The sequence below is a fragment of the Barbus barbus genome (assembly GCF_936440315.1).
Source record: "Barbus barbus genome assembly, chromosome: 18".
NCBI classification, from domain to species: Eukaryota; Metazoa; Chordata; class Actinopteri; order Cypriniformes; family Cyprinidae; genus Barbus; species Barbus barbus.
The window spans coordinates 29,100,931-29,116,008 of record NC_136746.1 but is presented as its reverse complement, the minus strand read 5'-3'; the positions used below and the strand labels follow the sequence as shown (position 1 = coordinate 29,116,008).

At 37.0% G+C, this 15,078-nt stretch overlaps 2 protein-coding genes across 4 annotated transcripts in view; one reads left to right on the top strand and one right to left on the bottom strand.

Moving 5' to 3' along the window:
• The window catches only part of LOC306884155 (geranylgeranyl pyrophosphate synthase-like), a 32,424-nt gene extending 29,464 nt beyond the window's left edge, over nucleotides 1-2,960 (bottom strand). For both annotated transcript variants that reach the window (XM_079439855.1, XM_079439854.1), the window contains exon 1: nucleotides 2,634-2,960. The gene's annotated coding sequence lies outside the window, so the exon portion shown is untranslated. The remainder of the gene's footprint in view (nucleotides 1-2,633) is intronic.
• A 1,131-nt stretch (nucleotides 2,961-4,091) lies between these two features.
• Nucleotides 4,092-15,078, top strand: part of LOC306884584 (AT-rich interactive domain-containing protein 4B-like) — a 79,750-nt gene continuing 68,763 nt past the window's right edge. For both annotated transcript variants that reach the window (XM_079440567.1, XM_079440566.1), the window contains exons 1-2: nucleotides 4,092-4,317; nucleotides 7,749-7,808. In XM_079440567.1, the coding sequence (XP_079296693.1) occupies nucleotides 7,803-7,808 (6 nt within the window). In that variant the 5' untranslated portion in view covers nucleotides 4,092-4,317; nucleotides 7,749-7,802. The remainder of the gene's footprint in view (nucleotides 4,318-7,748; nucleotides 7,809-15,078) is intronic.

Below are 15,078 nucleotides of genomic sequence, written 5' to 3'. Positions count from 1 at the left end.
CGCCATGTTATACCTAATAAAGTAGGCCTAATGCTGCTTAGTCCACGGAGGTTACAGGAAACAGCTCTAATTCTGCTGTTCCAAAAGCGCCACCCAGTGTCAGAAAGTGGATTTACAGAGAGTCACATTTACATTTAGCCTGTGTGCAGTCTTTGTCTGGCCAAAAACAGACCTAATTTGCATGTCCTGCTGTAAATTTTGACCTGTTGATAAAAAACAATTTATGTGGACTCTACATATTCAAACAATTTGGATAAGGTATCTATAATTATTTATGGAGCAGTTACAATAGAATACATTATTAATCAATTATCATTTTGACTTAACCCTTTTCTTTATTTAAAGGCTGAAATGTGAGGTTCGCCATTTTATGAAACGCTTTTAAAGCTTTATTTGAACAGTTCGTAAATGCTATTCTATCATCATGTCATTTAAAATACGGACATCTTTGGTAATGTTTATGCAACAAAGTAATTTAATTTATTGTTTGTTGATTTTAAATACAAAACTTGCTGAAACGATTTGTGTCAGTACATCTCCAGCACATTTTAATAATACCGTGATAATACTGATAACCGTGATAATTTAGATCACTATCATCGTGATAAGACATTTTCATACCGTTACATTTCTAATTTGGAGTTTTCTAAGTGAGCCGCCACGTGCACAAAGTTAGTCATTTGCAAAAAACACGCCCAGACCATCTCCTCTAGAGTAGATTATTTCTGATAACAAGCAAAATATGGTTGCTGCGTAATTCAGACAGGCTGATTGAAAATGCAAATTCATTCTCTGCCAGCAGGAGGCGCTTTTAGAGCAGGAGAGATAGAGGCAGTGTTGCCAAGAATTGAGCTACTTTATCACTGCTGCCGCGGGTTTAAGCAATCCCAAAAATATGATATTTAGCCCCTAAAATGTGAATTTTACAAGGGGAACCCCAATAAAAAAAATGTGTATTTTACCCCCAGGATGCGATTATTACCGGGGGACCCCCCTCGAAACGTGATCGGGCTAGTTTTGGACAAGTTTTGAGTAGCAATTGGGTGGGTTTTGTTGTGAAAACCTGGCAACCCTGGAAAGCGGTTTCCCCAGTAACGACTGTACACAAAGCAGCGCTGAGCTCACAAACACTGTTTTATCAGGCATTACAGGCAAGATGAAATGAAAACGACATAGAACATTTTCTAAAGACAGTCGCTTTCCTTCAGAGATACAGTGATATAAAACACCTGCACCACATTTCGATTTTGAAATGTGCAGTGCCCATATTTATTTATCGAAGTCAAAGCCTTTTGGAAAATATATTTGTGGCGGGTCACCACAAATAAATATATGTATAAGAAACACATGTGATTTGTGATTTTTGCATATGCATGCTTTCAGTTGTTCCTATATTTTTTCTTACATTTAGAATAAATTTTTTCATTTATTCTAAATTTGAAACATTTTCAAATTCTCAGTAATAATTTTCATTTTTGGGTGAACTATACCTTTAATGCAGCCGATTGAAACAAACAGAAACGCATACTCGGAGTCGGAATTGCAAGATATATACTCAGAATTCTTAAAAGTTGCATGGGGGAAAATGTCTGAATTGCAAGAGATTTAAAAAAAATAAAAAAATATTCTTTGACAGAAAAAAGCATCCCATTTTAAATGGGTGAAGCATCTGTTTTGATCAGGTCACAGAAGGCAGGGAAGAAATAATGCCACATCATAAAACGCAAATAACCATAATAATAATTTTTAAATAACTGCAGTTAAGATACCAGAATATCCATGTTTCTATACAGAGAAAATAAACGTTGTCTTTACTCCCTAATCTCCACTGTTGAAAAGAGACAACGCTAACACAAAACACTCGGTGAGCAGCTCCTTTGATTTCTTCATTCTCAATATAGTCTAAGGACTGGAGATCTAGGATGAAAGGAGGCGATGCTAGGATTTCTCTGGTCTAGATCAGCAGAAGTCCTGTTTCAAACCTAATAACACTGCATTCACAAGATCAGCATCCCCATGTGGTTTTCAGATGGGATTTTCCTCATGCCAGTGATGAAAACATAATCAGACAGTTGAGCCGGATCATACATGATAAAACAACGGCTCTCCATTCTCCCTCTATCACTCCAGCCTTCACCATGAGGCTTGAAGAGAAAGCCTTGTATTATTAGCAAACATACAATGGCATTTCTTTATCACGGAAAGGCTTAACAAGTCTTATGTGCAAAATAAACAGCTTAGCAAAAAAAGAGCTAAATGTAATATTCACAAATGTACATTTATAACAATAAAATAAAAATAATAAATTACAATAACATTTCTTATTAAATGTACATTAATGATAATAATAATAATAACATAGTTATTATCAATGTATATGAATAAAATAGTAACAACATGTCTTATTAAATGTACAATAATAATAATAATAATATAATTAATGATAATAATAATTATGTCTTGTAAAATATTCTTATCTTATTACTATTATTGTAAATGTACATTTAAAACAACAGTGGTAAATTACAATAGCGTCTATTATTATGTTCATTGTTATAAATGTACATTTAACTATAAAAATCATATTAAGAAAAAAACAAACCAGACAGTAAAATAAAATGATCCCCACCCACCTTTCAGATCGAGAAGTCGCACTCTAGCACTTCCGGTTTCGTAATCAGCACGTTACTCTTCCGGTTTCAATTTTTTCCCCACTGACAGCCAGCTCGCTAGCATTAGCCAGTTAGCCAAAGACGACAATTTAACTCCACTTCGATTCACAGCTCATTAAAAACACGATCCATACGGCACCTTATCCTCCTTATTACTGTAATATCCCTTTATATGGATGTAGAATAGGTATTTAAGACGCGCCAGAGAGCCTTGGGTTGATCTGTCTCGTCTGGGTTTGACCGGAAGCTCACTCATCTGCTGCTCGCGCTTAAATACGCCATGGACTCAGCAGGCGCGGAAAGTGGGCGGGGCCTGAAGACATGTCTTTCTTTCTTTCTTTTGCCAATGAAGCAGCATTGAACTATGGTAGATGTAGTTAAAATGTAATGTTTTATATATATTTTAATAATATACTTTAGTAATGTTAAGTAAAATATATATGTAACTACAAATATTTTAAGAAATAATATATATTTTATATATCATGTGTGTATATATATACTGTGTGTGTGTGTGTGTGTGGACACACACACACAGTATATACATATGTACACACATTTATATTTGTATTTATATATTTTAATAATATATATATATATTAGTAATGTTTAGTAAAACATGTAACTACAAATATTTTAAGAAATAATGTATATTAATTTTATTAATATGTGTATGTGTGTGCATATATGTATATATACTGTGTGTATATATATACACACATACACACATTTATATATATATATATGTGTGTGTCTATGAAGAGTTTGTATTTGTACACGCACATACATACGTGCATACATATATATTTTACTAAATATTATATACATATATATAAATGTATATTAAACACATTAATTTTCTGCAGACGTAAAATATATCAATACCCGTGTTTATGATATTTTAGATAATATTTGATAGTTTGATATTTGGGGACCTTTTTTCACCACTGTTAGAAGAAAATACAAAGTATTTTGTGCAGATGTAGTGCTAGATTGCGTAAGATGACACTGAATGTTGTTATTATTATTATATTACATTCTCCTGCATGTAATTTTAAAAACATGCAAGTCTCACAGTTATTTTAAGGACAGCAAATGCTGCTGCGTTTTAGTGCCTCGGGAAAACGGCTAAACTTTAAATGAGAACATAAAACAAATATGGACCGGGTGACTGTTTATTTCTTTTATTCAAATAAACGTTTACACTTCTGATCATCAAGTGTAATTGTACGCAAAGAGCAGGCCCGTGAAAGTGGGCGGAGCCTGGAGATGTTTCCCCACTCGCTGTTGAACTCTGGGAAATGTAGTTTTCGTCATCATCGTGTGTTCTATTGTCCCAACGCGAGTGTTCCGTTGAAAACATACAAGTCCCATGTGTCTTTGCGATTAAAGGAACGCCGAGACGGTTTACCTTCCAATAGAGAACGGACGGGGCGGTTCCACGGTGGGAGGTTTGTGTATCCTTCAGTCCGTTTCAGAAGCGGAGAGGATTACCACCGAAAACGAGTGAGGACCGATTTTATCGGATTCGCATCCCGACACCTTCCCTACATTTTCGGACGACGTTTCCGTCGATGATTTTCCACGATTCTCCAATGGATTACTAATTTACCTCAGGAACATCGTGATCTGTCGGATATATCAGGTAGGACGTTATGTTGACCAGATAAAGTCTTAATGGAGACGGAGATCGAAAGAAAACTACGCCGCGTCGAGCTTCTAAATTAGCACTTGTTAGCATTATTTACACGAATGTCATTTATTCGCTATTTTGACAGCTAGGCGTAACGTTAGCGCTGTCGATCAACGCTTCTGCTAACCTTGTTTTCTCGCTGGCCAAACGGGTTACGACGTTAATAGTGCATCTAGACAGCGGGAGACTTTTTGTTCGCCTTTATTAGTTTGTTATTAGTAGATGCAGCAACTTTGGGCTCCACTTTTATCAGCAGATGTTGTTGTGTTGGAATTCGCCAAAAGACTCGAGCACTTTCTTTTCGCTGCTCGGCATCAGATAGCTGATGGGGAACACTGCCTTACGTAAGGCTTTGTGTGATCGAGAAGAGATGTTTCGACTAAACCTGACAGGATAAATGTATGAATCTGGAGTGTTTCACTGGCTCCTCGCGAACTCGACCGCAGCCATCGTCTCCTCGAATGAATCAACATCGTTGCGGCTTGCGTCCAGAAGCGATCCAGTATCGCGCATTTTCTGGAAACGCCGTGTTTATTATGTTTTTAACCTCGACGTCGATTTCTACGGATCTTTGAGCTCGAGCAGAAATGGCCGGTGAGGTAGTTCTCATCCCTAACGTTAGTTTTCAGCGAAAACAGTTTCATTTGCGAAGATTTAACGGTTGTTTCGACGACACGACAGTTATTGTTTGAGGTGACATTGTCGTTTCGTCTCACAGCATTCTCTGATGTCGAAAGCAAATAAGTCCCGATCGGAGCAAGTTGTACAAACCCCGTTTAGCTTGACCTTGTTCTGATCGTTCATTGTGTCGAGCGTGTTTCAGCATTTTGTAGCCGAGCTTTGTCGCCTCCATTTAAAGCGCTTTGTGATTTAACCGTGATTTTCTCCCGTCGCGACACTTGGCTTTATTCGAAATCGCAATGTCGCCCCGCTTCGTGAAGTCAACACGGCTCGCGTTAATAAAGCACGGTTCAAAGCAGCGCTGAACGTCGCAATGTTAAGGATGTCGATGTCAAGCGACTGCAGTTGTGTGGCACAGAAATGGCGTCATAATGCTGTAGCGCAGTCGACATCACGCGCAGACTACTATAGTCTAACAACACCGACGCTTAACTTTATCTAGTACTTTAACTCTAGTTGTTTTACTCGAATGTAATGCTGACTCCTCAACTCCAAAGAGTTCAACTGAGGAACCGCTCAGCGTTCGCTTCTGTGGTGGATCGATCATTACATAAACAGCTGAAACACTTATGGCTTAAATGAACCACAAATGAAAAGCCCCTATTACCTGGCTGTTATCACTGAATAGCTACAGGCTCTGTAAACTGCAAAGAGTCAGGGGAGCGGCCCGTCCTCGTTTTAGCCAATCAGAGACGCGCTTCGTCCGTCAATCATTTTGTGCTGACATTGCTGGCATGTTTGAGTAGGGCGGGGTTTCGGAAAGAGGGCGTGTCGTCGAAGAGATGGGGGTTGGTTTAAATCGGTGACTAAGTCTGGTGGAAGTTAGCAAATTTTGTTTTCTTTCTAGTCTGTAGAAAAAGCAAATGCAAAGACTGTTGTCAAACAAGTTTCCTCCTGACGCTTCTCATGTCTGCCACTGGTTGACAAGTGCTGGCCACAATACCATTAGTTAAGTTGAGTTAATAAAGCTGTGTCTGGTTCACACTGTTTACATTGAAATCAACTTAGAAATAGTTGTCTCTTTTTATTAAAAAAAAAATTCAAATTAGACGTATTTGTATTTCAGAAGTATTGCTGTTTTTCTGTTGCTTGATCATGAACACAACAATGGTGATCAACCCTTGCACGATATGAACCTACAACCTTTTTGTAACCAGACAAGGGTTAACAACCAGTAGTTATATTTCCTCCTTTTTGCTAACATACAATCTTTCTAACAACTAGAGGCAATTACCTGGTTATTTCCATAGATTACTACAATATACACTTTTGAGAACTGTTGACTTCAGCATGTGATGTTCCTCATAATAGGTCACTTTGAATAAAATATTCTGTTAAATGAAAAATATAAATGATCAAAATGTCCTTATTTTTAAAAAAATACATATACACATTAAAAAATATTTATAATTTTGTGACCCACACTTGGTTTGGGTTTTGACCACTGAAAATGTGAACAATTTACTCATGGAGCCAAACGTAATTCTCTGTATCTCTGTAAATGAACCATATAAGGCCTTAAAAATAAATATAGGATACCAAAAGAAAAGTGTGCTACGAACTAAAATCTAAAAGGATATTAAGATATCTTTAATACTTTTTGAGTTACGTGCATGCAAAAACACAAAGTGCTTTTTTTCCCATTTCAAAACTGTCACCATTGGCATATGCAACAAAGATTGTTGACGTCATCAACATCTTTTAACTTATATGCCTGCCAATTTCTGTGCAAAAAATAAATGATGCTGGCATATTTCAAAAGTAATTTGTACCCCCTGTAATATGGCTTCAAATCTCAGTTGAAAAGTGTCATGTTGACCCCCCCCCCTTTACAAAATAGTGTATTACTCAGTAAATATACATCCATGACATTTCATATTTTGGCTTTCTTCCCGATGAATGCTTGTTTTTGTTCAGAAAAAAATGTCAATCCAAAAATGTAAGTTTCTGAAATTTGGTTGATTTGACATTGACTCAAATGTAAATTGTATAAAATATAAAATGTATTACTATGATTGTTATAGTATTATTATGATGGATCAAGTTTTGTAAATAATTTGAAAATATGATGTTGCACGGTAGACTTGTTGTAAGTTTCACGTTGGTCTTTTTTGTCTGAAAATGTAAATGTTAATCACAATTCACGAATGTATTAGAGGCTGAATAAAAGTGTTATAAACAGCTCACGTTCAGCATGAAGTATATCTAGAGCTGCAGATGTCTGTGCCTCCCAGTTAAAAAATACAAACATTTCGCTGCAATCAACCGGTTCCATTAATAATTAGTCATTTATTTGAGACGCTTATCCAAAATAACTTCAATCAAGAGCACAATTGCTCTAGTTAATGAACTAACCCTTTCAACCATCTGATTACCAACCAAGTTCTTCAATATGATTTTAATTTCAAATAGTTTGAGTAACAAATCTGAACTATTTCTATTTAGGGCACAGTTTTGGGGAACATTGTTGGGCACACGTGTGTCTGTGTAGATCTAAAGTAATTCACACTTCCTAATATCAAAAAGCCCAGCATGATGGGTAAATATAATTGCCTTTTACTTTCTAACAACTCAACTGGTTAACATATGAGATTTCTATGACTGTCCTACTTAATGTCAGATCAAACATCTCAGCAAAGCAAGCTTTTCACTCATCTCTTCCGCTTCTTGCTCTTGTTCACATATGTTTTCATGTCTTTCAGCTGAAGATCTGAAAGTGAGTTCACTCGAGAGGATCACCGTCACTGTGGACAGAGATGAAGGTAATGGTCTTGAACTTTAGAGCCACTTTATAGAGATGATATTGAGCATGGCAGATGATTAAATACTTGAAATGTCTCTAGACGTTGGTTTATGTCACAGCAAGACAAAGCCATGGTGTGTTACTTGCTATTGCCATTTGATTGCAGTTTGTATTGTGGAAAGACGTTCTCATTTAACTCATTTAACAATTTGTATTTTTGCATTAGTATTCTTGGTCTTCCTGGAGGTTGTAAGACAAATGCATAAATTTAATCTACATTGATTTTTGATAAATGCAGCAAAGTTCAATTTTGAATTCATGTTTTAAAGTTTAAGCTTTTGTGTTAAAGTTTGATTTGGTGTAACTACGACACTTGTATTTCAAGTAGTATTTTATTGGTTGTTGTTGGTCTGTATCTGCTGTTTTTGTTTATGCAGTAATTTTTTCTGTGTAGCGCATATGTATTTTAATGTCACAGTGTTGAGTTTTGCATAGTAATTTTGCTTTATGATGGTAACTTCGAAATGCAGACATTTTCCTACAGATGCACTGCTCTCTAGATTTGTGCTCTGTACAGACAACATGAACACTTTGCTCTGCTTCCCGGCTTTCTTTTTCTTTTGGTCTGTTTCTATCTATAAATTCATCATTGTAGGACATTAAATACCAGTCGGCTGTGCAGTTGTTTTTAATGTAAAGCGTTTATACTTTCCTTTTGTTTCCATGGTGACTACCGACCAGATCGTTACCTGTAGAGTTAAATTATGGTCCTGGACATGCACTTAATGACTAAACTAAGTTAAATAACCAACGTCTGTTCAGTGAAATAGAGTAATCCAGTGGATAGTGAAAGTAATATTGAAAATAAAGCATGCTTTGTCACACGTGATGCATCTCTGATTACAATAGAATGTCATTGCATGTATTTTAAACAGAAAGTGCATCCTACGGCATGCTAATACCAAGTGTAAACCGGGTCTGCTTACGCAAGATGCCGGGTTCAGTCTGTAAAAAGGAATATGATAAAAATTCATGGAGGCGCAGTGGTACTGAGTCATGCTCCATTAGCAAACTCCAACACATCTTGTATCCACCTCTGTAACATATGGTCATGCCCAGCAGCAAGGTGGACGGCATGAAGATCATCGCAGAGATCCATCACGCACTAGTGCTCCGGTCGGTGGAGGCACTCTGATTCACAGTCGGCTGTGGTTGTTGTTAACTGTTATTTGAATAATCATAAGTGGTACAATGCGATTTACCCATCTGCTCCATTGACTGACGTCTGTCTTTGTAGAGATTGAGGAAAAACCTGAGGCTCTTATTCATGTTGTTCATTAAGCTGCTCGTTTAGCTGTGAGATTGTATTGCTCTTCTAGTGAGAGTTTTGGGTATTTACTTACATTTTGGAAGAGAAGGCTATCTAATAGTCTTGATTGGATAGATTCTCTCACACCAGAGACTGATGCATAGCTGCAAAAGTTCAGATCTATTCAGTGCAAACCTCTTAACAGCATCAACTCTTGTCTGTAGGCACTTATATTCTTTTAGGAGATGTACTGTGTACTTTAAGTACCTTGTCTTTGTAATCTTCATTCAAATGCAATAAGTAGATTATTTCTCAGACATAACACCAAGAACTGAATATTTTATGAAAAGGCATAATAATACAGTTTTGCTCATGCATTTTTAATTCCCTGGCTAGTAGTGTTGGGTGTAATGCATTACTAAATAACTAATTACTGTAATTTAAGTACTTTTCCCATGAAAAAGGGATTACTGTTGATTTGCATAGCTGGCAATTTCAGTCAGCACTTGCCTTTTTTCTATCCAGTATGCAACAGACTGTCCAGAGCTCAATGAGATCTCCAGCCAGCTGACTGAGCACGACTGGTTGTTGTAGCTGTCTTGGCATGTAATTATATGACATTACATCACATCCTCAGTCATTTGAGTGCTGTGAGGAGACTGGCAGTGCCAGGGTGTGTGTGCTAATTTTAAGATTCCCACCCTCTGACACGACAGTAGAGAAACGGCCAACAAGACTGATGTTTATCTCACTTTACAGTGCCCTTACAAGGCGCCCTACTCCGCAGAACGTGGTAACATCCCTCTGGATGTGTTGACGTCCCCATTCTGAGAAGCGTTTCTTTTCACCTTGTGGTGAGAAACGCTGACATCGAACTTCCGTCAGCGTTCCTGCGACTGCGTGCAGCGCCGTGGACAAATGAAGATGGCACTGGGTATTCATCTGCTGTTTTTGGCTCTCAAAATGTAAATAACACATCTGAGGAGTCTATGAAGTCGAGCTCTTTGTGTGCATGTATTAAGTACAAATGTGACAAGAGGTTACGCTGGACTGCATCCCAGCAAAACAAATGTGTTTTTAAAGTAAATGTAGGTGTTTGCCTTTACAGAAGTCATTGTTGTGAAACTAGGATGTTCTGGGTGGTTGCTAGGGCATTGCTAAGGTGACCAGTGTTGTTATTTGGACATTGCTGTGGAGTTGCTAGGGTGTTCTTGTTGGTTGCTTAGTGGCCTCTTAGTAATCTCTTTATAAGTCACAAAAGGCCACTGCCTATAATTTAGTATTATTTATACTATTGGATTATTTATTCGTGTTTTGAATTCGCTTTTGTTTTGATATTTACAGTTGTAATTTTAGTTTACATTTTTAGTAATTTTGTTGTGTGCTTTTGTTATTTTTATCAGTTTTTGTTTTTTAAAGATATTTACATTTAGTAGTGTTGTCAAAAATATCGATATTTCGATAAATATCGATACTGAAATATCTGAACGGTACCAATATTAATTTCCCGAAGTATCGATACACCGATACTAGCCGAGCTGTCACTTTCACTTCTCTCCAAAGGCGCGTGGACAAGCACCACACGTGACCGCAGTCGTCTCCTTCGCTCTGGTTAAATAGCAAACGTGAAGTGAATAGAAAGATGACTGCTCTGGTTGTTAAAGAACACAGCAGGAGCGCTATCTGTAGGGATCTATGATCTCCGCGATGCAGAGAACGCGCACGGAATCCAGTCATAAAAACGGAATTTACAGTTTAACGCGGAATGTCGCGGAATTTGTCAAAGTTTGGATGAATTAATCAAAAGTAGGTCATTACACTTAAATCAAATCGCGATATGGACTAGTATCTGTAAATATTAAGCTGCAAAAGTGGATTTAAATATGAATCCTGCATGTTCTGCGCGTCTCTGTGTGAATGTGCTGCACCTGCAGTTGTGTTTACTAATGTGGCGCTCGCGGTGATTTCAGCGTCTGCCGTCTCAATGAGGACATAAATACATCAACAATATCTCCAGAACTGATCTGAAAGGCACTTTACAAGCTTTTTACCATTTAATTTGGGTAAAACTAGCGTCATATCATACACACACAGAACTTTAGAAGTATTCACGGCAACCCGTCAAAATAAATGTTCGGTTTAACAGCCTATTAAAGACCGTGTGCCAGAAATAGGCTATATTACTATTATTTAGTAGAATGTACATAATACTTACTACTACTGTTAATTTTTTTAAAAGAAATAATCACAAAATATTTTATTTTAATAGTAAATCCCCTTCATTTGCCAAAAATGTAAATGTTTAATTTTCATTAATTCAAATATAAATTAATAAAACAAAAATGTATGCCTTCATCTGATATCCAGTAAAATTTAAATACACAACACAGAATTTCTGAGGGGGAAAACACATTTCATAAGGCTACTGTAAGAATAAATAAAAATTGTTTGTATGCATTCAAATAACAGACATGCTAAAACATAGAATTTGGTAACAATAAAACATAAGGTGAGAAACAAATAAAACATTTCATACGGCCCTAAATGTGTCATTTTTGTTACACTTTTAATAAATGTTAAATTGTATAATTTTCATGATTTTAATGAATTAGACATGCTTTTAGATTAATAGCATTTAATTTGACCATTAAAAAAAAAAAAGAGTACAGAAAAATTCAAACGGAACAAAACAGAATCCAGAAAAATTAAAAATTGAATGTAGAAAAAAATAAAACGGAATTTGGGGAAAAATAATACAGATTTCATAGGATTTTTTCATTTGGTTATGAAGCAAATGAGAATTTTTGGGATTTTAATTAGTACATGTATTAGTAAACGTTAGTTTCAATTAACATTTAACTAAGATTAATAAAAGATTAATAAATAATTCAACAAATGCAGTACCTCAAGACATTTTTTTGTTCATGTAAAATATACCGCATGTTCTCGACTTGTTACATTTATCTTTAAATTAAAAAAATTACCCCCTTAATATTGTGGCTTTTTTTTCTCCGTGGTATCGAAAATGGTATCGAATATCGATATTTTTCAAGGTATCGTATCGAAGTTAGAAATTCCAGTATCGTGACAACACTAACATTTAGCATTAATTTATATATAATTCAGTGTTCAAACTTTTAGTATTTTAACTTATTTTGAATCAGTTTTTATTGTTATCATTCTTATCATTGTTATCAGTTTTAGTCTTTTGAGTGTTGTTGTTTTTTATTTATAGTTTTATTCATTTTTATTTCCGTTTAAGTCATTTTAGGTTAAACTAAATTACAATGAGGAATGCTGTCTTGGCAACTAGCTGAAATTAATAATATATTTTATTTCAGTTAATGTTTATTTTATTCCAAGTAATGGAATTTTTTATATGATTTTAATTTTAGTTTCAGTTTTAGTTAACAATAACAACACAACTAGATATGGCTCAGGTCCTTTTAATGAATAATTATTATTGTTATTTAGAATCATAATAAAGTGAAAGTGACGTGACATACGGCCAAGTATGGTGACCCATACTCAGAATTCGTGCTCTGCATTTAACCCATCCAAAGTGCACACACACAGCAGTGAACACACACACACAGCAGTGAACACACACACACACCGTGAACACACACCCGGAGCAGTGGGCAGCCATTTATGCTGCAGCGCCCGGGGAGCAGTTGGGGGTTCGGTGCCTTGCTCAAGGGCACCTCAGTCGTGGTATTGAGGTGACTTTTATAAAAGACTTTTACTGCAAATGTACAATAAAATTAAAAGCAAAGGTATCCTCGAAGTTGTTCCTGAAAACCTTCTAAATAAATAATTGCACTTGTGTTCTATTTAATAGCAATTTGCCTCAAGAAGATGAACACCCAAACATCTTTTTTGCATGCTAAGATAGGTCAGCAACAGCACAGACTACTTCACCAGTTTAAAGTATTGACCAGCACAACAAAGAGAGGCTTCAAAGCAGGGCTATTTTCTACTGTTTGTGCTCGGAGAAGCTTAATTCTTTCCTACATTCCCCTCCATGTCCTTTTGCTTGCTGAATAAGCCCAGTTATGGTTAGATAAGAGTATTGTTTGGTTTTTGCTTTGAATTTTTTTGTCCCAAAATGCACTTCAGGATGCCTTCAGGAGGTTTGTCTTTGTGTTCGGTGTCGCCGTTAGTCTCTGACATGCGGCTCTATCTATCAGAATGACCCATTTTGAGGAGGGTGATTTAGGGTAGGTGGAGAGACGGACATCTCTTGGCTGTTTCTATTTATAAAGCGTGACACAGAAGACCGCCAGCATTGCCCTCCACAGGCGGCAGTGACCTGTTCCTAACCCTTGTTTGCTTTCACGTCTGACACCCATCTCAAACGAGTTGCTGAAGTGCTATAGCTCATGTAAGTAGGGCTGCACGATTAATGGAAAAAAAATCACGATCTCGATTCATACATAAATGCGATCTCATTTCTAAATGACTGCGATTCACTTCCGTATACTTCCCTGCATTCAGATCATGCTGCATTCACGCGTTATTGGTCACACTCACACAATAACAAAACGCTATTAATTCACCAATCAATCATAAATCTCGACCACTTTTCTCCTCTCCCTCATTGGCCACGTGACGTGTAACAAGGCGGCAGACCTAAACGGAGATCCTATGCATTCAAATCGCTCTTGCGGTACTTTGATGTCATACGGTGATCATTCATTCTGCGCAGCGATGCTTCAACTGGGCGTCAACATCAACGCTTGACGGAGGGCATGTCTGAAGCTTGGTGCTGACCATGGTGCTGACGCGCCGTCATAGTGATAACAGCCAATCACATACTTTTCTGGTGCTGCATGAACGGGATTGGCTAGCGTCTGCGCTAGGGTATTTGCATAAGGCGATCTGATTGGCTGACACCTGCGTTGGCGCTTGAAAAGTTGAAAAGTTTTCAACTTCTGCCGCGTCCATCGCCAGTGAAGCGACGCGAGGCACTCTTTTTTCTTTTTTTTTTTTTTTTTTTTTCTTTTTTTTTATTCGAACTATAACATACAACATGTTATCAAGAAACAAAATAATAAAAAAAGGAAAAGAAAAAGATAGAAAGACATTACAACAAACAAAACAGTTGCCAGGGGGAGGAAAGTATTAAACTTAAAAAAAAAAAATTCGATTGAAGTATTAATTAGAATAATAAATCTAACCAACTTTAATAACTCAAGCACGTCCCATTTTGCAAAAGTCATGTTACATGATTTTACTGATTTACACGTGAAAATGGGCTTTTATGGAGGTGTGAAAGCACACTGCTGGAAGGGAGGCAGAATGGGGCGCAATAATCGTTTTATCTCGATCATTATGTTTTCATAATCGTTGGAGGCCGAAATTGAAATCTCGATTAATTGCACAGGCCTAGTTTGGACTCTCATTCTGACGGCACCCATTCACTGCACAGGATCCATTGCGGAGACAGTGATGCAATGCTACATTTCTCCAAATCTGATGAAGAAACAAACTCCTCTACATCTTGGATGGCCTGAGGGTGAACAATTTTTTTTGTCCCCATGTTTTGAATATCCGGTGTATTCTTGTCAATCTGCTGGTGTTTTTGCCCCCAGCCATGGTTAATTTCTAACCCTGCCCTCAGCATTGTTTATCAAACTCTGATGAATGAATATGATATGGTGTCATGGAGCTACAGAGCGTCTGATGGTAATTTCATCCTCCGGGAGATAAGGTCGTGATTCATAGAAACTGAACAGATTTCGATATGTTTGGTTGTGACTGTAGGAGGCATATTTGACAGATTTTGTGGTTCAAAGGAAGCTGGCTGGCTCGGAGTACTTGTTAATCACCATGTTAGATGTTGAAGCCAGAGGCAGACTTAACTGAACTAAACTGTGGATTAATGAACCAGCCCAACACAGTCCCGCATGGTCACGACAACGTGTTCTTTTCAAACATAGACAGATGAATTTCTGACTTTAGAAAGGGACAATCAAAG